Below are 23,170 nucleotides of genomic sequence, written 5' to 3'. Positions count from 1 at the left end.
CACAGTCGGCGATCGCCGCTGGGGCATCCTGTTCTGGTGCCTCTGCAGCCGGCAGAGATGGTTGAGCTCCTACTCCTGCTGTTGCTCCTCCTTCTGCCCTTCCTTCTGTATATGGCTGCGCCCCAAATCAGGTCTGTGCAAATGTATTGCCTTCTCTTGCGAATTCTTGTTGGGGGCGGCAGGGAAACATAGAATCCCCAACCAAATCTTTCTTGGAAAACGCCCCTGCGGGGGCTCCAAGATGGCGGTGCCCAGAGTTCGGTGGGTTGGTGGCGAGGTCCAGCTGTCCTGGATGCCAGGAGGAGACCCGAGAGCCCAGGCGGTGAAAAGGGGCGACACTCCGGGGCACCCTGCTTTTCCCTGGCCCGTTTTTCTTTAAGCACCCCTGATTGTGGCTCCAGGGAATCCCAAGGGTAAGGCTACCTCAAACTCTTGAGTTTCGGACCCTTCAATGGGATATGGCCCCACGCTGTTTTCCCCTTAATTCCCACGCCTTGAACCAGCCTTCGAGGTACAAAGGAGCGATTCCACATTTCGCCCTCTGAAACTGATAGCAGTCATAACATCTGCGGCCCCATCCTTGCTCTCTCGTTGCTGTTAGAATCGCTCGTTCTGTGGGCGGATTTTGTAAAGGAGAAAAGTGAAAAGGAAGAGGGTTTGGTTATGAGCTCTTATCCTGCCTTGCGAGTAGGAGCACGGGGGATCTGAGTTAGGAGCTAGGGTACTGCGGCGGTGAGGGCTGGGAGAATGGTGGAAAGGTATTGACCAGGTGATAGATCAATCAGCCCAAGGCTGGCCAAGTGCACCAGTGAATCAGCAGCCGGCTGTAATACCGGCAGCCTGCTTATTGGTTCTAAGTAAGTCACCAGTGGTGACGGACCAGTTACTGAATAGACACACTCCTTCCCCAGGTGGGGCGGTCTTCGTCCCAGTGGAACTTGAAGCCAGGCCAGATCACAGTCATTTTTTACCACGGTCACCTACTTTCCTTCTTTTATTTTTATTTTCTCTTCCCTCTCTGGCGCCCCTCTTACAGTTATATATTTTCTCCCTTCTGAACACTCAGTTCTCCCACCTCTAGGCACACGTGGTTGCTCACACGCAGATGAAATCACTGCTTTTTATCTTTTTTTCACTACAAGGCCCTCTTATCCATATAGAATCTCAATGAAAAGCTGAACCAGAACTGAAAATAGTGCTCATACCCCAGTGGGATTTTTCTGAAAAAAAAAAAAAAAAAAAATTATACTCCAGGAGCTGTATTCCCAACTCAGCAGGATTATGGGAATCAGGCCAGAGCTGGACTTTTATAGTTGTCTCTTTCATTCCTGCTGGTTAAGGAGAAGAAAGAGCTAAGTACAGGTCCTACTAAGTTGTCACTCCTGGAACTACAGTAAGGGGATGTGGGAAACAGCCTGGAGGCTTGTTCTCTGAGGAGGGAGGTGATGGATTGTGGGGACCATGAATTAATCTGCCTCCCCTTGGCATTTTGCACTATGCAGGTAGCTTCAATGGCTAAGAGTATGTACCTTGCAATTCCAAGTTCAATGAAAAAGGCTGAGATGCTCTTTGTTTTTGAGACGGAGTCTTGCTCTGTCACCCAGGCTGGGGTGCAGTGGCGCGGTCTTGGCTCACTGCAAGCTCCTCCTCCCGGGTTCAAGCCATTCTCCTGCCTCAGCCTCCCCAGCAGCTGGGACTACAGGCGCATGCCGCCATGCCCAGCTAATTTTTGTGTACTTTTTTTTTTTTTTTTTTTTTTTTTTAGTAGAGACTGGGTTTCACCGTGTTAGCCAGGATGGTCTCGATCTCCTGACCTCGTGATCCGCCCGCCTCGGCCTCCAAAATGCCCTTTAAGAATGCATCTCCTGGTCAACAGATTGTTTTAACCAGAGTCCCAGCATTGCCAAGAAGAGAATAGGCCAGTCTGAGAACCGCCAATCCATGTTTGTGCATTCGTTCATTTGGAAAAGGCAGTATAGTACAGTGCTTAGAAGCAAGGACTCTAGGCCGGGCTCAGCACTTTGGGAGGCCGAGGCGGGCGGATCACCTGAGGTCAGAAGTTCGAGACCAGCCTGGCCAGCGTGGTGAAACCCCGTCTCTACTAAAAATACAAAAATTAGCTGGGTGTGGTGGCGCCTGGGGGCTGGGGAGCGGGGGTGAGGCATGAGAATCTTGAACCTGGGAGGTGGAGGTTGCAGTGAGCCAAGATCATGCCATTGCTCAGCCTGGGCAACCAGAGCAAAACTCTGTCTCAAAAAAAAAAAAGAAAGAAAGAAAGAAACAAGGACTCTGATTAGACAAAGCAAGACTTGAATCCCAGCTCCCCTTTGTACATACATAATCTTCTCTTTAAGTGTGTGTGTGCATGTGTGGGTGTTTTCTTTTTTTCTTGTTTATTTTGTACCAGAGTCACAAGCTTTCATAGTTTTAACTTTTTGTATTGGATTAGCCATTTCTCAAGGCCATAAAATGCCAGTTGTGGACAGATTGACCTACAGAAACTAGTTATTTCTTCATCTGGGCTGAATCTTGTGATTTCCTAAGTCACAAGTGCCTTAGGGAGAGTTCAAACCAAAGGTGCCTTGCTAATCAGATATTCATCCAGTTCTTGTGCTGCAGGGAACAGCTGTAAGCTTTGCCCTTGTAATAGAATCACTTTTGTCTTTGAGCAAAAGCAGAAAACTTTTGTCATCTTTCCTCCAAGTTTACTTAAACCTTTAAAGGAACAACAGTGGAAGGAACTAAAGCAAACCTCAGCCAGAAGACACAGGGAGTTGCAGGAACCTACTGGCTGAGACAGGAGACAGGAGAATGAAGAATTGATGAGCTCTCTTTCTCTGTCTGCAGGAAAATGCTGTCCAGTGGGGTGTGTACATCAGCTGTTCAGCTTCCTGGGAAAGTAGTTGTGGTCACTGGAGCTAATACAGGTATTGGGAAGGAGACAGCCAAAGAACTGGCTCAGAGAGGCAAGTTCACCTGCTTTCAATTCCCTATTACTGCTGTTTTACCCCTCACAGTAATGATGATTCATTCTCATTGTTTCTTCCCAGTTTTGGAATTCAAGAATACCTAAGGGTTCCACTGATTTGCTGATCTGAAACTAGTACTATGCTCTACATATAATGGATCCTTAATGAATATTATTAATTTTTCTTTACCTATTTGCTAATTAGATACCTCTGTTGTGAAGAAAGGGTAAAAATGTGTGTTTTTAAAAAATATTGGAAATAACATCAGATTTATAATGCCAGCTCAAAAACAGAGCTCACCGTTTCTCTTTCATATGTTGGCTGACAGGAGCTCGAGTATATTTAGCTTGCCGGGATGTGGAAAAGGGGGAGTTGGTGGCCAAAGAGATCCAGACCACGACAGGGAACCAGCAGGTGTTGGTGCGGAAACTGGACCTGTCTGATACTAAGTCTATTCGAGCTTTTGCTAAGGGCTTCTTAGCCGGTAAGTGTAGAACTAGAGAGACTATGTTGTGGGTCTTGAGATCAACATGGCAGATTTAACTAAAAGGAAAAGGTCCCTCTCCCTCATAGAAGTAGTGGATAAAATATAGCCAAAAACTTTTGTAGCTGAACTCATAGTCACTGGGACACGATTTATGTCAAAGGGGTATCTTCCAGAGGCAGAAACAAAAAAGGAATTCAAAACGTTATAGCAGTGAGCAAGAGCTGAAGCCAGAAATCTCATGGGAGTCTCAGCGTTCAGTATGGGCTTTTTAGGGTCTGAGGTCTAAATACCTATACAGGCCTTTGAGAGCTGGAGCTGTGTTTGAGGTTCTACACAAGGTTGAGATTCACAAAGGGCCATCTGGTCCATAGTATAGAGGCTAATAAAAACCCTGGCCACTAGCTCAGGGACATGACATCTCTTTAGGACATAGATGGATAAAGAGTCATTGGCAAAAAATTAGAACCCCAAGCTGGCATCATCTGTGGGGTCTGAATTCATACCACCAAATGATACGAGAATATTTATGGGTTTGATTTGTGTGTGTGTGTGTGTGTGTAATAATCTATGGGAAATTAACATAAAAACCTGTAGTGTGTCATCAAAAGCAAATCCAAGAGCACTCTATAGGCATATCCCGTCATAGCCCAGGGATCTAGGCCTCCAAGGAAAAAACTTTCACTGGTGTGAGCTCATAAATTACAAACCACATGAGGAGATGAACCATGAGAGAGAACTGGAAGATGCAATAAAGAGGTGAAGCCAGTATTTATTTCTTTGGGGACCTGAATACCAGGGCAGAGGTGCATAGAGAATGTTCTTTTATCTCTTGCTTTGGAATCTTTCCATTCAGCTTGGGAAGTCTTTTTATTGGGAGAGGTGGATGAAACAATTCCCAAAAGCAGTGAGTAAGTAGCTCCCGAACTACAAAGATCGGGAAGGTCATTTGGTAGTATAAAATGGAATTTTGCCCCATAGTAAAAGTAGGTGGGATTCAACTAGTCATAAAATGAAAAACAATAGAAAATAAGTATGAAGGGAAAATGGAGGGAAGATTGAAGTCCTGCATCCTCACTTTCAAAGCCTGAGCATGAGGCAGCTTTCTAAGATGTAGTAGCTTTGGCTAACCACTTCCGCGCTCCATTGTCTTGTCCCTGCAGAGGAAAAGCACCTCCACATTTTGATCAACAATGCAGGAGTGATGATGTGTCCCTACTCGAAGACAGCAGATGGCTTTGAGATGCACATAGGAGTCAACCACTTGGGTAAGAAATCTGGTGTTATCACAAAGCTAGAGAGAACCAAAATTCTCTTTGGGAAACTTAGGGGTCAGACTGAGCCTTCTTGTGATGCGACTGAACCTACCTGACAGCTGAGGAATACCTGAGGGCTGCTCCAGGTTCTGCCCACTTTTAATCTGTGATTTAGGTTCAGTTTGCCTTGGCGCATTTTTTAACAGCCTAATTGGTTTAGGGTACTGTCTTGCTTTTTTAGTAGTGATCGTTGTGGCCATCATCAGGTATAGGTCATCTGTTCTTTTTTTGTAGAGACAGGGTCTTGCTATGTTGCCCAGGCTGGTCTTAAACTCCTTGCCTCAGGCACCTTCCTGCCTCAGCCTCCTTAGGTGCTGAGATTGCAGGCGTGAGCCACTGCACCCAGCCGACCAGCTCTTAAGAATGAGATTAACCAAAGTAGGAATGAGCTGGGACTTTATATTCACATAGTCTAGACCTATCTCGCTCATATAAGGATGCCTCATGTCTTTGGCTGTTGTTATTTCCCTAAACCTTCATTGAACTTGTTTTCTAGTTGATAATGAAAAGTTGGAGGGAAAGATCTTATTTCTGAATTATCTGCCTCCCATAGCTGAGGCCTGCTTACCACGACTCCTGTCATTCCCACATGGCCCTGAACTTCATTAATTCTAGTATTTCTCAACAGGTCACTTCCTCCTGACCCATCTGCTGCTAGAGAAACTAAAGGAATCAGCCCCATCAAGGATAGTAAATGTGTCTTCCCTCGCACATCACCTGGGAAGGATCCACTTCCATAACCTACAGGGCGAGAAATTCTACAATGCAGGCCTGGCCTACTGTCACAGCAAGCTAGCCAACATCCTATTCACCCAGGAACTGGCCCGGAGGCTAAAAGGTGGGCCTGGAGGAAATGAATGTGGAGACATGAGTCAGAGAGAGGCAGGTAAAAGCCACAGGAATGGAAACTGTTTCCAGAGCCCATCACTTGGAGAGGACCTGCTTCCGTGGCTATAATTGGGTATAGTTTTAGTAAGTAGTCTACAACTGAATATTGGAGGTGGCTAGCTGGGACAGTGAGACTCTGACTTTGAGTCTAAAGACATGGCTTTACCACTTATTAGCTGTGTGATCTATAGCGAGTTACCTAACTTTTCTTTTTTTTTTGAGACGGTGTCTCGCTCTGTCACCTGGGCTAGAGTGCAGTGGAGCGATCTCAGCTTACTGCAAGCTCTGCCTCCCGGGCTCACGCCATTCTCCTGCCTCAGCCTCCCCAGCAGCTGGGACTACAGGCTCCCGCCACCACGCCTGGCTAATATTTTGTATTTTTAGTAGAGACGGGGTTTCGCTGTGTTAGCCAGGATGGTCTCGATCTCCTGACCTCGTGATCTGCTCACCTCAGCCTCCGAAAGTGCTGGGATTACAGGTGTGAGCCACCACGCCCGGCCTTTTTTTTTTTTTTTGAGGCGGAGTCTTGCTCTGTCACCCATGCTGGAGTGCAATGGCGCAATCTCGGCTCACTGCCAACCTCTGCCTCCCAGGTTCAAGCGATTCTCCTGCCTCAGCCTCCTGAGTAGCTGAGACTGTAGGTGCGTGCTACCACGGCTGGCTAATCTTTGTATTTTTAGTAGAGACAGGGTTTCACCATGTTGGTCAGGCTAGTCTTGAACTCCTGACCTCAGGTGATCCACCCACCTCAGCCTCCCAAAGTGCTAGGATTACAGGTGTGAGCCACCACACCTGGCCATTACTTAACTTTTAGGACTTCCTTCTTCATGTGTAAATGGGACTACTTCACAATTTATTGTCATAATTAATTCAGGCTTCATAAGCAAGTCAAGATTTTTTACTCATAGTGAGACTGAGTAGGAGGGAAGGACCTGAACTGGCACTAGATAAAGGCAGTAGACTAAAACAGGTACTGGAAATATGGGGGAGGAGAGTCTTCCTTGCAAAGGGTCAAATAAGAGGGAAATACATACTTGAGAAGGGGAGTTTCCAGTAACAAATACACAGAGGTTCTTAGCACTGTCTACTCTGGATTTCTAATAAAGAGAAGGGAAATTGAGGGTGAACTGTGCTAAGAATTGAGGCGGGCAGAATGCAGGCTCAAGGAATCAGGCACAGTTGCCCTATGGTTGGAACAGGATCATCCTACCAAATGAACATCTGTGAGATGGGAAGGAAGCTGGTGGTTAGCTCAGTCCTTATGCCCAGACTGTGCCCAGGGCATGACATCTTTTATCAATTTATGATAGATGAGGGTAACTGGATGGTGAAAACTATCCAAAAAGTTGATCAGGGAGCCTCAGTGACCTGGAGGTATAAAGATGGGTCCAGTGGTGAGAATTCACAATATGTGAATGAAGTAACTCTGATCGTTGTGAGGATTCAGTGGAAAATCTTTATGGTGCAGTAAAAGAATCCTGGTTTGACAGAGGATTCATTCATTCAGCCATTCAGCAGACATGTATTCAGTGCCCATGCTGTTCCATGCACTGGGTTAGGGGACAGGGGATGAGTTGGTGAACAAGATAGGTATAGTCTCTTCCTTGGTTTGGTTTACATCTAATGGGGGAGAAAGACAATTAGCAAGTCTTTATACAAACTGTTAAATGTAGAATCAGCCTAGTAATGCATGAATAATTCTCATTGTAAAAAGTTCAAATAAGGTCAGGCACAGTGGCTCACACCTTTAATCTCAGGCACTTTAGGAGTCCAAAACCGGAGGATTACTTGAGGCCAGGAGTTCAAGATCAGCCTGGGCAAAATAGTGAGACCTCATCTCTACCAAAAAAAAAAAAAAGTTCAAAGCATATGGAAGTATGTAGAATTAAAGGTGAAAAACCCCCTTCATTCCCCTCTTCCCTGCTCTTCTCCCTTCACGTGACCATTATCAACAGCTTGTATGCCCCTTTCCAATAATTATCCTATGCATTTACATATGTATGTATCATGCACAAGGAACTGAAACTCCAACACAGTATCTTGGAGATCTTTCCATTTAGTACATATGGATTTACCCCATTCATTGTATTGGCTGTGTTGTATTTCATAGTATAGATGTGCCTTAGTGTATTTATGCATTTCTTTAACAACATCTGGATTGTTTCCTTTTTGTTGTGGCTGTTTAATTATAATTGTGATAGATGTTATAAAGGAGAAGTACCAGGACTTATAATGGATTTTAGTGGGGGCCTGGGGGGGACCTTATTCAGTTTGAGGGTTCAGGGAAGACTTTTCTGAAGAAGTGAGTTGCATGCTGAGCCCCGAAGGATGATTAGAAATTAAAGGGATTGGAGGTACTGATAGAATGTGGAGGCTGAGAAACGTTCCAGGCAGAAGGAACAGATTGTACAAAGGTCCAGGCTCAGTTTGAGAAAGGTTACCATCGGTAGGCTGTAGAAAGCAAGAGTAATAAAGATCTGAGCTGAGACTGGTGAGGTAGGTAGAGGCCAAACCCTTAGAGGCCACAATAAGGATTTTCATGTTTATTCTAAGAGCAATGGGAAACCTTTAAAATTAAAGCCTTTTCAAAATGGGGGCAAGAGGGGTTGCAGCCGTTGATTTCATCAGCAGAGGCAAGAAATGAGGGTAGTTTGGACTAGGTGGTAGAGACGGAGGGTAGTAGAAGCTTCTGAGAGATATTTGGGGTGGGAGAGCTTGTTGACTGGAGATGCATGCTTTAGGCAAGCATTCGTCAAGAACCCTTTTGCCTGATTGGGCATGTCAGGAACACTGCAAGAACCGGGTTTGGCTTTAAAAGTAGAAATCTGGGACCTCTGAGTCTGCATTACTGTGGGTCATCTAGGGAGATGTCGAGTAGGCAGTTGGGAATAATGCACGGCCACAGGGCTATGTCTGCAGCTGTCAGTCCACAAAGACCCGAAAAATTCTGTTTCTTCGTAAGCTTTACACCAAAACTCATTTGGCAGCAAAACATTTCCTGTACTAGGGAGATTAGATAATAGGCAGTGTATGTGTACATTTCATATTACCTTTCTACAATCAGAAAAAAATTGAAGTATGTCTGGCCCCAGCATTTTCAATAAAGGATTGGGGACCTGAAATAGCATGTCATTTAGCACTTACCATGCATCAGGCACCTTTTTTTTTTTTTTTTTTTTTTTTTTTGCGACGAAGTCTCGCTCTGTCACCCAGGCTGGAGGGGCAGTTGCATGACCTCGGCTCACTGCAACCTCTGCCTCCTCGGTTCAAGTCATTCTCCTGCCTCAGCCTCCCGAGTAGCTGGGAGTACAGGTGCACGCCACCACGCCCAGCTAATTTTTTGTATTTTAGTAGAGATTGGGTTTCACTGTGTTGCCCAGGCTGGTCTATAACTCCTGAGCTCAGGCAATACACCTGCCTTGGCCTCCCAAAATGCTAGGCTTATAGGCATGAGCCACCACACCCAGCTGCATCAGGCACTCTTCTAAGATCTTTAACATATATGAACTCATTTCATCCTCAGAACAACCCTGTGAGGTGTAGGTATTATGATTATTCCCATTTTAGAGATGAAGAAATGAGTCACAAAAGGGAACTTGCCCAATATCTAATGAGTGGAGCCAGGATTTGAAACTGGGCAGTCTGTCTACAAAGTCCATGCCCATAACCACCACACTGTGTTGACTCCCAGTATGTCTGTAGTTCAAAGGAGCAATTTGAACTGTGGACAAAATGTGAGCACCGTAGAATTATGGAGAGTGAGTCTGGTGAGCCACAAGAACTCCAACATTTAATTTTTGTATAGAAGATGATGGAAGCCAATGAAAAAGAAGACTTTAAGAAGGGGATGGGCGCCTGTAATCCCAGCATTTTGGGAGGCCGAGGTGGGCAGATGACTTAAAGTCAGGAGTTTGAGACCAGCCTGGCCAACATGATGAAATCCTGTCTCCACTAAAAATACAAAAATTAGCCTGGCATGGTGGCCCATGCCTGTAGTCCCAGCTACTCTGGAGGCTGAGGCAGGAGAATCACTCGAAACTGGAAGGCAGAGGTTGCAGAGCTAATATCGTGCCACTGCACTCCAGCCTGGGCAACAGAGTGAGACTGTCTCAAAAAAAACAAGGGGAAGGCGTGGGCATGGTGGCTCATGCCTGTGATCCTAATACTTTGGGAAGCCAAGATGGGAAGATTGTTTGAGGCCAGGAGTTCAAGACCAGACTTGTCAACATAGGGAGACCCCCATCTCTAAAAAAGAAGGGGAAAAAAAGAAGGGGGTGGTCAACAGTGTTAAGTGCTGCTGAGAGGATGAGTCTTGGCTTTGCTGATTCCTGACAGGGGAGTTTTCAGTCACAAATACACAGAGGTCCTTAGCACTGTCTACAGCCTTCTTAAATCTGTGAGATAGAAGTATAAATTACTGTGAACAATACTTCTGATGTCACCATGGGCAAAACAGTCCATATGTGAAAGTCACATGTTTATTTACATCCTTTTCTGTTTCGGGCCATTCTGCAAAATCAAGTCCTGTCTTCCTCTCTCTTCTTGGCACCCCCAACCAGGCTCTGGCGTTACGACGTATTCTGTACACCCTGGCACAGTCCAATCTGAACTGGTTCGGCACTCATCTTTCATGAGATGGATGTGGTGGCTTTTCTCCTTTTTCATCAAGACTCCTCAGCAGGGAGCCCAGACCAGCCTGCACTGTGCCTTAACAGAAGGTCTTGAGATTCTAAGTGGGAATCATTTCAGGTATGCATGTTATCTCTTTCTGAAGATGAGATTTTATTGCTCAAAGGAGATATTTGGGTTTGTCTGGGTATACCCTTTTTTAAAAGTACATTGTCTAATATAGCTTTTGTCTTTTAACTGTAGAGTTTTTACCTTTTAATAGGGGAATCTGACTCCTTTTTTTGTAATAATTGCTACATTTGATTTTACTTATGCCATCTTTTATACTGATAATTATACATTCTGTTTGTTTTCTTCCTGTCTTTGTTATGTCAGTCCAGTCATCTTTATTCTATTTTGGATTCCTAATTCTATTGTTTTACATTAAAAAGAATTTTTTAAAAAATTGAGGCCGGGCACAGTGGCTCACGCCTGTAATCCCAGCACTTTAGGAGGCCAAGGTGGGAGGATCACCTGAGGTCGGGCGAAACTCTGCCTCAAAAAAAAAAAAAAAAGAATTTGAATATGTATTTCTCTATTGTCTTCAGGATTGAAATACTACCTATGGACTCCCCTCTCAAATAAGCAAAGACATTTAAAATGATTTAAATGTAGAGAATTTTGAGTATAACACAGGGGTAGATAAAATAGTGCACTGAACCTGCATATAGTGGAGACTCAGCTACCATTAACCCATGACCAATTCTGCCCTATCCCCATTCTCTACCCCTTTCCATATTTTTCTTCTCCCATATTATTTTGAAGCAAATCCCAGGCTCACACAAGATCAAAATTTTAACATGTTTTTACCTCTACTTCAGGTTATTGTTGAAATGACCTGAAATTTTAGGGAAGTAGCTGAAAGTAGCTTTAAGATTGGAAAGAAAGGTAGACAGATTATGAGAGGCCTATAATGCCAGCCTTGTGGAGGAGCCCCAGAGTTGTTTCAGTAGAGAGACATAATCTGGTCTGTGCTTTAGAAACTTTGTTTCATGAATGAATAATTAACCTAGTGAGAGAGAGAGTTCCAGAAAGTTGGGATGAAAGGAATGGTAATGTGAAAGAGGCCCTGAAGCAGCAGAATTTTTATCACTGGATGATTAATAAATGAGGGGACGAGAGAGGCTTTGCTAACCTCAATTTCAAGCCTGACTGAGGTTGATGATGACATTAACTAAGACAGCAGACATGGAAAAGTAATGTGTGGAACTTCTGGTTCCTGGATTCCAAAGCAGTGGAAAGGGACTTTGTCTAGCTTAAGCAAGAAGGAAATTTATTAAACCATTAGTAGGGAGAGGAGGGACCCCTAGGTTGAAAGGGAAGACTGAAGAGCCAGGCTAAGAAGAGTCAGAGTGGCAGTCAGCTAGCCAGGGCATTGCTGCTAGGGTAAGTGAATGCCAGCTGTCTTTAGTCTTTAGGTTTTATTGCTTATCATCGACTCTCTAGGGAAGAAGCATTGGCTCTCCTTCTTCCCATCCCTTCATTTTTACTCTTTTGATGAGAGGCAGACAGGGACTTTATTAATGCTGTTTTCAAACTATATTGAGGGGAAAAAGTAATTCTGCAGAAGGAAATCAGGTTGCTATTGCCAAAAGAAAGTAGAATGTTCAGCCAAAGAGTAACAGTTGTCCACTGTGTAATAAACCTGGCTCTGTACATGTTGTGTCTGTGTTATCTATAAGGCATGCAAGTAGAAATGTATAGCATATAGTTGGAAATGTGGTTCTGAAGTAGAAGAAGATAGATTTATATAGTACACTGGATTGATTTTCCAAGAATGACTGGATTCTTCTTCCCTGGAGATTTTAAGAAAAAAATCATAATAATAACCCTTTATCTTGGCTTTGACTGAGTGGTTTAAAGAAAGTCAGCTCTAAATCCATAACTTACTATTGAACTGACTTTTGAAGAACCTTTCCTTTGCTATGGATTCTTAATTCATTTTGAAGATCCAACATCAGCGATGTAGACCACCATCAAGAAATGATCATAAAAGTCTGTTTTGATTGAAGCCTTAAGATTTTTGCGCTGGCTCTTCTTTCTGCCTGCAACCACTAGTCTGCTTTATGTCTCTAAGAATTTGCCTTTACTGGACATTTCATATAAATGGAATCATATGATATGTGGCCTTTTGTGACTGACTTCTTTTACTTAGCTTAATGTTATCAAGGTTCACCCATGCCAAAGCATGTGTCAGTAGCTCATTTCTTTTTATTGCTGCGTAACATTTCATTGTATAGATTTGCCACATCTTATTTATTCATTCATCAGGTGATGGGAATTGGGTTTGCACCTTTTAGCTATTTGAATACTGCTGTGACAATTTGTGTAGAAATTTTTTTGTGGACATTTCTCTTGGGTACATAGAAGTGGAGTTTCTGGGTTATATGGTAACTCTGTGTTTAACTGCTGAGGAACTGCCAAACTTTTCCAAAGTGACTGCCCCATTTTACATTCCCACCAGCAGTGTATGAGTGTTCTAATTTCTTCACATCCTTAACAACACTTGTTATTGTCTCTCCTTTTGAGTTTAGCCATCCTAGTGAGTATGAAGGAATATCTTGTTTTTATTTTCATTTCATTTTCCTACTAATGATGTTGAACATTTTTTCATGCGCTTTTTGGTTCATTTGTTTCTTTGTTGGGGAAATGTCTATTCAAGTCCTTTGCCCATTTTTAAGTTTGATAATTGCCTTTTTATTGCTGAGTTGCAAGAGTTCTTAATAGTCTAGATGCAAGTTCCTTGTCAGATATATAATTTGCAAATATTCTTTCATTCTGTGGGTTGTCTTTTAACTTTCTTAATGGTGTCTTTTGAAATGTAAAACTTGTAAATTTTGATGAAGTCTAGTTTATCTATTTTTTGTCACTTGTGTAGTCGTAGCTAAGAAATCATTGCCTTACCCAAGGTCACAAAGATTTACTACTGTAAAGACAGTTTTCTGTTACTATAACAGAATACCACAGACTGGGTAATTTCTTTTTTTCTTTTTAATTTTATTTTTTGATTTTATTTTTTTTTACTTTTATTTTTTATTATACTTTAAGTTCTAGGGTATATGTGCACAACGTGCAGGTTTGTTACGTATCTATACATATGCCATGTTGGTATGCTGCACCCATTAACTCGTCATTTATATTAGTTATATCTCCTGATGCTATCCCTCCCCCCTTCCCCCTCCCCACAATAGGCCCCGGTGTGTGATGTTCCCCTTCCTGTGTCCAAGTGATTTCATTGTTCAATTCCCACCTATGAGTGAGAACATGCGGTGTTTGGTTTTCTGTTCTTGCGATAGTTTGCAGAGAATGATGATTTCTAGCTGCATCCATGTCCCTACAAAGGACATGAACTCATCCTTTTTTATGGCTGCATAGTATTCTATGGTGTATATGTGCCACATTTGCTTAATCCAGTCTGTCACTGATGGACATTTGGGTTGATTCCAAGTCTTTGCTATTGTGAATAATGCCACAATAAACATACGTCTGCATGTGTCTTTATAGCAGCATGATTTATAATCCTTTGGGTATATCCCCAGTAATGGGATGACTGGGTCAAATGGTATTTCTAGTTCTAAATCCTTGAGGAATCGCCACACTGTTTTCCACAATGGTTGAACTATTTTACAGTCCCACCAACAGTGTAAAAGTGTTCCTATTTCTCCACATCCTCTCCAGCACATGTTGTTTCCTGACTTTTTAATGATTGCCATTCTAACTGGTGTGAGATGGTATCTCATTGTGGTTTTGATTTGCATTTCTCTGATGGCCAGTGATGATGAGCATTTTTTCATGTGTCTGTTGGCTGTATAAATGTTTTCTTTTGAGAAGTGTTTGTTCATATCCTTTGCCCACTTTTTGATGGGGTTGTTTTTTTCTTGTAAATTTGTTTGAGTTCTTTTTAGGTTCTGGATATTAGCCCTTTGTCAGATGGGTAGATTGCAAAAATTTTCTCCCATTCTGTAGGTTGCCTGTTCACTCTGATGGTAGTTTCTTTTGCTGTGCAGAAGCTCTTTATTTTAATTAGATCCCATTTGTCAATTTTGGCTTTTGTTGCCATTGCTTTTGGTGTTCTAGACATGAAGTCCTTGCCCATGCCTATGTCCTGAATCGTATTACCTAGGTTTTCTTCTAGGGTTTTTATGGTTTTAGGTCTAACATTTAAGTCTCTAATCCATCTTGAATTAATTTTTGTATAGGGAGTAAGGAAAGGATCCAGTTTCAGCTTTCTACTTATGGCTAGCCAATTTTCCCAGCACCATTTATTAAATAGGGAATTCTTTCCCCATTTCTTGTTTTTGTCAGGTTTGTCAAAGATCAGATGGCTGTAGATAGGTGGTATTATTTCTGAGGGCTCTGTTCTGTTCCATTGGTCTATATCTCTGTTTTGGTACCAGTACCATGCTGTTTTGGTTACTGTAGCCTTGCAGTATAGTTTGAAGTCAGATAGCGTGATGCCTCCAGCTTTGTTCTTTTGGCTTAGGATTGTCTTGGCAATGAGGGCTCTTTTTTGGTTCCATATGAACTTTAAAGCAGTTTTCTCCAATTCTGTGAAGAAAGTCATTGGTAGCTTAATGGGGATGGCGGTGAATCTATAAATTACTTTGGGCAGTATGGTCATTTTCACAATGTTGATTCTTCCTATTCATGAGCATGGTATGTTCTTCCATTTGTTTGTATCCTCTTTCATTTCACTGAGCAGTGGTTTGTAGTTCTCCTTGAAGAGGTCCTTCACATCCCTTGTAAGTTGGATTCCTAGGTATTTTATTCTCTTTGAAGCAATTGTGAATAGGAGTTCATTCATGATCTGGCGATCTGTCTGTTATTGGTGTATAAGAACGCTTGTGATTTTTGCACATTAATTTTGTATCCTGAGACTTTGCTGAAGTTGCTTATCAGCTTAAGGAGATTTTGGGCTGAGACGATGGGGTTTTCTAAATATACAATCATGTCATCTGCAAACAGGGACAATTTGACTTCTTCTTTTCCTAACTGAATACCCTTTATTTCTTTCTCTTGCCTGATTGCCCTAGCCAGAACTTCCAACACTGTATTGAATAGGAGCGGTGAGAGAGGGCATTGCCAGTTTTCAAAGGGAATGCTTCCAGTTTTTGCCCATTCAGTATGATATTGGCTGTGGGTTTGTCATAAATAGCTCTTAATAATTTGAGATACGTTCCATCAGTACCGAATTTATTGAGAGTTTTTAGCATGAGGGGCTGTTGAATTTTGTTAAAGACCTTTTCTGCATCTATTGAGATAATCATGGTTTTTGTCTTTGGTTCTGTTTATATGCTGGATTACGTTTATTGATTTGCGTATGTTGAACCAGCCTTGCATCCCAGGGATGAAGCCCACTTGATCATGGTGGATAAGCTTTTTGATGTGCTGCTGGATTTAGTTTGCCAGTATTTTATTGAGGATTTTTGCATCGATGTTCATCAGGGATATTGGTCTAAAATTCTCTTTTTTTGTTGTGTCTCTGCCAGGCTTTGGTATCAGGATGATGTTGGCCTCATAAAATTAGTTAGGGAGGATTCCCTCTTTTTCCATTGATTGAGATAGTTTCAGAAGGAATGGTACCAGCTCCTCCTTGTACCTCTGGTAGAATTTGGCTGTGATTCCATCTGGTCCTGGACTTTTTTTGGTTGGTAGGCTATTAATTATTGCCTCAATTTCAGAGCCTGCTATTGATCTATTCAGGGATTCAACTTCTTCCTGGTTTAGTCTCGGGAGAGTGCATGTGTCCAGTAATTTATTCATTTCTTCTAGGTTTTCTAGTTTATTTGCGTAGAGGTGTTTATAGTATTCTCTGATGGTAGATTGTATTTCTATGGGGTCGGTGGTGATATCCCCTTTATCATTTTTTATCGTGTCTGTTTGGTTCTTCTCTCTTTTCTTCTTTATTAGTCTTGCTAGTGGTCTATCAATTTTCTTGATCTTTTCAAAAAACCAGCTCCTGGATTCATTGATTTTTTTGAAGGGTTTTTTGTGTCTCTATCTCTTTCAGTTCTGCTCTAATCTTAGTATTTCTTGCCTTCTGCTAGCTTTTGAATATAAACTGGGTAATTTCTAAAGAAATGTACTTAGCTTATGGTTTGGGAAGCTGAGAAGTCTAAGAACATGGTGCCTGGCATTTGGTTGGGGCCTTCTTGCTGTGTCATAATATGGCAGAGGCCATCACATGGTGAGAAGGAATGCAAGAACAAACCCACTCCCATGATGGTGACATTAATCCATGTATGAGGGCAGAGCCTTTATTAATTAATTAATCTGCTCATGAAGGCAGAGGGATTGAGTTTCCAACATGTGATTTTTTCAAGGGATATACTCAAACCATAGCAACCCCTATGTTTTCTTCTAATAGTTTTATAGTTGTAGCATTACATAGGTCTGTGATCTATTTTGAACTATTTTTATTTTATTTTATTTTATTTTGTTTTATTTTGTTTTAGAGACGGAGTCTTGCTCTGTCACCCAGGTTGCTCACTGCAACCTCCGCCTCCCGGGTTCAAGCAATTCTCCTGTCTCAGCCTTCCAAGTAGCTGGGACTACAGGCGCACACCACCATGCTTGGCTAATTTTTGTATTTTTAGTAGAGATGGGGTTTTGCCATGTTGGTCAGGCTGGTCTCCAACTACTGACCTCAAGTGATCCACCTGCCTCGGCCTCCCAAAGTGCTGGGATTATAGGCGTGAGTCACCACACCCGGCCTTGAACTAATTTTTATATGTGATATGAGGTAGGGATCAACCTTCATTCTTTTGCATGTGGCTATCCAGTGTCTTAGCACCATTTGTTGAAAAGACAGTTTTCTACCCACTGAAATGTCTTGGTAGCTGTATTAGTCTGCTTAGGCTGCCATAGCAGAATCCCACAGACTGGGTGGCTTAAACAACATAAATTTATTTTCTCCCACTTCTGGAGACGGAAAGTCCAAGATCAAGGTGCTGGCCTGGTTGGTCTCTGGTGAGGGCTGCCTTCCTGACTTCCAAATTCCAAATGGATGCCTTCTTTCTGAGCCCTTACATGGCCCTTCCTCTATGTACACACACTCCTGGTGTCTCTTCCTCTTTTTTTTTTTTTTTTTTTTTGAGGCGGAGTTTCGCTCTGTCGCCCAGGCTGGAGTGCAGTGGCCAGATCTCAGCTCACTGCAAGCTCCGCCTCCCGGGTTCACGCCATTCTCCTGCCTCAGCCTCCCGAGTAGCTGGGACTACAGGCGCCTGCCACCTCGCCCGGCTAGATTTTTGTATTTTTTAGTAGAGACGGGGTTTCACCGGGTTAGCCAGGATGGTCTTGATCTCCTGACCTCGTGATCCGCCCGTCTCGGCCTCCCAAAGTGCTGGGATTACAGGCTTGAGCCACCGCGCCCGGCCTCTCTTCCTCTTTTTATAAGGACGCTAGTCCTGTGGGATTAGGGCCTCGCCCTGATGACCCCATTTAACCTTAGTTACCTCCTTAAAGGCCCTATCTCTAAATCCAGTCACATTGTGGGTTAGGGCTTCAACATATTAATTTTGGGGGAACACAATTCGATGTAACAGTAAGCTTGTCAAAAATCAATTGACCATAAATATAAGGGTTTATGTTTGCACTTTTAATTCTGTTCCATTCATTTGTATGTCTGTTCTTATGCCAGTGTCACACTATCTTGATTACTATAGGATTGTAGTAAGTTTTGAAATTAGTTTATCTTTTACCTATACTAATTCTTAGCAAAATCCCCCTGGAAATGTCAATACCATGACCATGCCGATGCCATAGGCACACTTAAATAGCTCTTACTTGGCTGGGCGTGGTGGCTCATGCTTGTAATCCCAGCACATTGGGAGGCTGAGGTGGACAAATTGCTTGAGCCCAGGAGTTCAAGACCAGCCTAGGCAATATAATGAGACCCCATCTTTATAAAAAATGCAAAAATTAGCCAGGCATGGTGGTGTGTCCTTGTGGTCCTGGCTACTTGGGAGGCTGAGGTAGGAGGATCACCTGAGCCTGGGGAGGTTGTAGTGAGCTGCGATCGCACCACTGCACTCCAGCCTGGGCAACAGTGAGACCCTGTCTAAAAAAAAAAACAGAAAGCTCTTGCTGTAGTATTTGATTACTTTTTATCACCTACAAGGAACCTTCATGTGAACTATGTTCTTTGCTCTTCACTGTAACCTTATGAAGAGTATAAGGCACAGTGCAGTGGAGGATGCTGAGGCTTACAAAGGCCGAGTCATTTCCCAAGAGATACAGAGCCTTGTGGTTCTCACTGATGATCTTTTCACTAAGAAATGGCAAGTTGTACTGGTCATACTGGTGAGTCTTCTTAAACAGAAGTCCCGATAAGACTTGTTTTGTAAATGATGATATTTTGAAATGGTGTTTCTCAAACTTTAGTGTGTTCAAGAATCATCTGGAGAACTGGTTGAAAACAGATTCCTGAACCACAACCCTAGAGGTTCTCATTCAGTATGTCTGGAGTAGGGCTGGAGAATTTCTAACAAGCTCCCAGTTAATGCTCCTGCTGCTGGTTTGTGGTGCACACTTTGAACCCCACTGTCTTACTGGACATAGTGTTAAGAGTTTGCATATATAGTTAATTCAGACTTGTCAACTCTTTCACCTTCAGAATGTGCTTAGAATACTGAGAAAGCAATTTTCTTGAAATAGTATACTTTTAAAAGTTGCTTCCTTACATGACTTTAAAGATTGTAATCCATTCACTCAATCATTTTTTTTAAACTTTGATTGAATGCTTACCAGATGTATACCACATCCAGAGAATACAAAAATGAGTAAGAATTGTCCTTAAGAAAATTTTCTGCATCAGAATTATAGGCTGGGCACGGTGGCTCACACCTGTAATCCCAGCACTTTGGGAGGCCGAGGAAGGCGGATCACTTGAGGTCAGGAGTTTGAGACAAGCCTGGCCAACATGGCAAAACCCTGTCTCTACTAAAAATACAAAAATTAGCCAGTCATGGTGGCAGGTGCCTATAATCCCGGCTATTCCGGAGGCTAAGGCAGGAGAATCACTCAGACCTGGGAGGCAGAGGTTGCAGTGAGCTGAGATCGCACCACTGCACTCCAGCCTGGGTGACAGAGTGAGACTCTGTCTCTCCAAAAAAAAAAAAAGAAAAACAAACTTGGAATTAATTACAGCAATGAAGAGAGGGTATATATATGAAACACTTTGCTATGATTTGAATGTGTCCCTCAAGGTTCATATGTTGGAAACTTAAGCCTCAATACAACAGTGTAGAGAGGCAGGGCCTTTAAGAGGTAAATTAGGTCACAAGGGCAGACCTCATGAATGGATTAATGCCATTTTCTCTGGAATGAGTTCATTATTGTGGGAGTGGTTCCCTACTAAAGGATGACTTGGGTCCCCTTCCCTCTCTTGCCCATGTGATGCCTTCCATCTTGTTATGACACAGCAAGAAGGCCTTCATCAGATGCCAGCCCCTTGATCTTGGTCTCAGCTTCCATAATCATAAGCCACTTTCTGTAAGCTCATTATAGTTCCCCAGTCTGTCATATTCTGTTACAGCACCACAAAACGGACCCAGACACCTGGTACCTTGGTTTTACCATTTCTTTTCTGCTGTCGCGTTTTCCTTTTGTTGTTTTTGAAGCTGGCTTTACTTCTCATATGAGTTTACAAACAGTATAACTTCAGGTAGTCCAGAAATCAGCTTTTTTTTTTTTTTTTTAACTACTCCAAGCATCTCTGACCAATGTGAATAGCAGGATCTCAGCTATATGACATTGTCCAAGGCCCTGTAGAATGGGCCCTGTGGAGTTACTTGAAGAAGATAGATATACGTGGGTATCAGGCAGGCACTGATATTAAATTATATAAATAGGGGAATATAAAGACCAGATGTATGCATTATATATCAAACAAAGCATTCTGATGAGAGGTGGTCTAGCGAGGAGATCTAAAATGGGAATTACATTTTGTCTGGCTAAGGACTGGAGGATAAAGACATAGGACAAACACTGGCCCTGTGAAGTACATGGAGAACATGTGATCCCTGGTTGTTTTTATGTCATATTCCTTATCCCTGGCAGATGGCAGACTTCATTCTTAACACTGTGCTTCATACCTCTCTCTTTACCTTCCAGTGACTGTCATGTGACATGGGTCTCTGCCCAAGCTCGTAATGAGACAATAGCAAGGCGGCTGTGGGACGTCAGCTGTGACCTGCTGGGCCTCCCAATGGACTAACAGGCAGTGGCAGTTGGACCCAAGAGAAGACTGCGGCAGACTACACAGTACTTCTTGTCAAAATGATTCTCCTTCAAGGTTTCCAAAACCTTTAGCACAAAGAGAGCAAAACCTTCCAGCCTTGCCTGCTTGGTGTCCAGTTAAAACTCAGTGTACTGCCAGATTCATCTAAATGTCTATCATGTCCAGATTTACTTTGCTTCTGTTACTGCCAGAGTTACTAGAGATATCATAATAGGATAAGAAGACCCTCATATGACTTGCATAGCTCATATTTTCCTTCTGAAAGAAACTACTACCTAGGAGAATCTAAACTATAGCAGGGATGATTTATACGAATTTGAACTAGCTTTTCTATTCAGAATTCAGTTTCTCCCAACCAACCAGTCTTCACTTCAAAAGGGCCACACTGCAACCTCAGCTAAACTCCATGAGCTCAGGAGTAGGGCTTGACCAGGCATGGTGGATCACCAGAGGTCAGTAGTTCAAGACCAGCCTGGCCAACATGGTGAAACCCCACCTCTGCTAAAAATACAAAATTAGCCGGGCATGGTGGCACACACCTGTAATCCCAGCTACTGGGGAGGCTGAGGCAGGAGAATCGCTCAAACCCGAAGGGTGTAAAGTAAGCTGAGATTGCATCACTGCACTGCAGCCTGTGCAGCAGAGCAAGACTTTGTCTCAGGAAAAAAAAAAAAAAAAAAGAGCAGGGCTTGACCCTCACCTCTTTAACTGTCATGCACCAGCTTCTGGATTCTTTCAGGAGATTCTTAACTGAGGCTGGATTATGGCATGGTCTTATCTCTGACAACCTAAAGCCACTGCTGTTAAGATGCTTTCTCATGTCTAAACCACAGAACAGCTTCTTTTCTAAGAAGTTTGTGAGGTTTGGGGAATGGCAGAAATGTAGAGGAAGGCAGAAATTATAATCAAGTTCAAACTGTCATTTTCCTGTTTCTTGAACCAGGAAGTAGATAAGGAAAGGAGCACTCTGAAAAGTCAGGCCACTGGACTCCAGTTAGTGACCCCAGGCCCATGGAAGACTCCTTTTTTGTGCCTTAGTTTCTCTTAGAAAATGAGAAGAAAGGCTTTTTGGTCATCATCATTGTGTGTATCTTTGTGTGTCTTCTTGTTTATGTATGCCAAGGGAGTATTTTCACAAAGTTCAAAACAGCCACAATAATCAGAGATGGAGCAAACCAATGCCATCCAGTCTTTATGCAAATGAAACACTGCAGAGGGAAGCAGATTCTGTATATGTAACTACCCACCAAGAGCACATGGGTAGCAGGGAAGAAGTGAAAATAAAGAAGGAGAATACTGGAAGATAATGCATGAAATGAAGGGACTAGTTAAGGATTAAGAAAATAGCGAAAGAGATTAAATATACTAACATAGCTATGGAAGAATTGAGGGTGAGCATCCAAGACTGATGAGGTCTTAACAAAAACCAGTGTAGCAAAAAAAAAAAAAAAAAAAATCCTAAAAACAAAAATAAAAAACCCAATTCTTTTATTCAGAAAAATTATCTTAGGGACTGATATTGGTAATTATGGTCAATTTAATAATCTTTTGGGGCATTTCCTTACATTGTCTTGACAAGACTAAAATGTCTATGTGCCAAAATTCTGTATTTTATTTGGAGACTTTTTTTTTTTTTTTGAGACAGAATCTTGCTCTGTCGCCCAGGCTGGAGTGCAGTGGCCGGATCTCAGCTCACTGCAAGCTCCGCCTTCGGGGTTTAGGCCATTCTCCTGCCTCAACCTCCCGAGTAGCTGGGACTACAGGCGCCCGCCACCTCGCCCGGCTAGTTTTTTTGTATTTTTTAGTAGAGACGGGGTTTCACCATGTTAGCCAGGATGGACTCAATCTCCTGACCTCGTGATCCGCCCGTCTCGGCCTCCCAAAGTGCTGGGATTACAGGCTTGAGCCACCGTGCCTGGCTGGAGACTCTTTATCAAAAGTAATGCCAGAGGAAGTCTGAGGAATTAGTAGTGTTCCCATCACTTGTTTAGAGTGTGCTGTTCTAAAAGATTTTGATTTCCTGGAATGACAATTATATTTTAACTTTGGTGGGGGAAAGAATTATAGGACTACAGTCTTCACTTCTGATATTTGTAAATTAATATTTTATTGAACTTGTTTTGACCATTAAGCTATATGTTTAGAAATGGTCATTTTATGGAAAAATTAGAAAAATTCTGATAATAGTGTAGAATAAATAAATTAATGTTTTACTTAATTTATATTGAACTGTCAATGACAAATAAAAGTTTTTTGATTATTTTTTGTTTTCATTTACCAGAATAAAAACTAAGAATTAAAAGTTTAATTACAGTCAAAAGAAGAAAACACTGTTCATTATAGTTATGCAATGATTTCTCATTCTAAAGAATAATTTGTCCCAGAGTCTAGCTACAGTGCAATCTCAATCCACATGCTATTAATTTAGGTTGTGTGATAATCTGATTATTCATTCACCATTTTCTACTTAACATTTTTTGACACTCTTCACAGATACTTTTCCCACATTTCTTGATCATCCCGGGCCATTTTTTTTTTCTTTTTTCTTTTCTTTTTTATTAGAGACAGGGTCTTGCTTTGTTGCCCAGGCTGGCCTCAAACTCTG

General features: G+C 42.4%; 1 protein-coding gene across 1 annotated transcript; it reads left to right on the top strand.

Moving 5' to 3' along the window:
- RDH11 (retinol dehydrogenase 11) lies at positions 1–22,825 on the top strand. Its single transcript, XM_007987080.3, has 7 exons — positions 1–131; positions 2,848–2,966; positions 3,298–3,453; positions 4,617–4,721; positions 5,398–5,607; positions 10,217–10,406; positions 20,439–22,825. Exons 1-7 carry the CDS (start codon positions 58–60, stop codon positions 20,539–20,541), a joined length of 957 nt encoding a protein of 318 aa, XP_007985271.1. The 5' UTR covers positions 1–57; the 3' UTR covers positions 20,542–22,825.
- The last annotated feature ends 345 nt before the right edge of the window (positions 22,826–23,170 follow it).

Source organism: Chlorocebus sabaeus, chromosome 24, assembly GCF_047675955.1.
Source record: "Chlorocebus sabaeus isolate Y175 chromosome 24, mChlSab1.0.hap1, whole genome shotgun sequence".
Taxonomy (NCBI): Eukaryota; Metazoa; Chordata; class Mammalia; order Primates; family Cercopithecidae; genus Chlorocebus; species Chlorocebus sabaeus.
The sequence above is the reverse complement of the archived record's forward strand: the minus strand, read 5'-3'. Positions and strand labels throughout refer to the sequence as shown.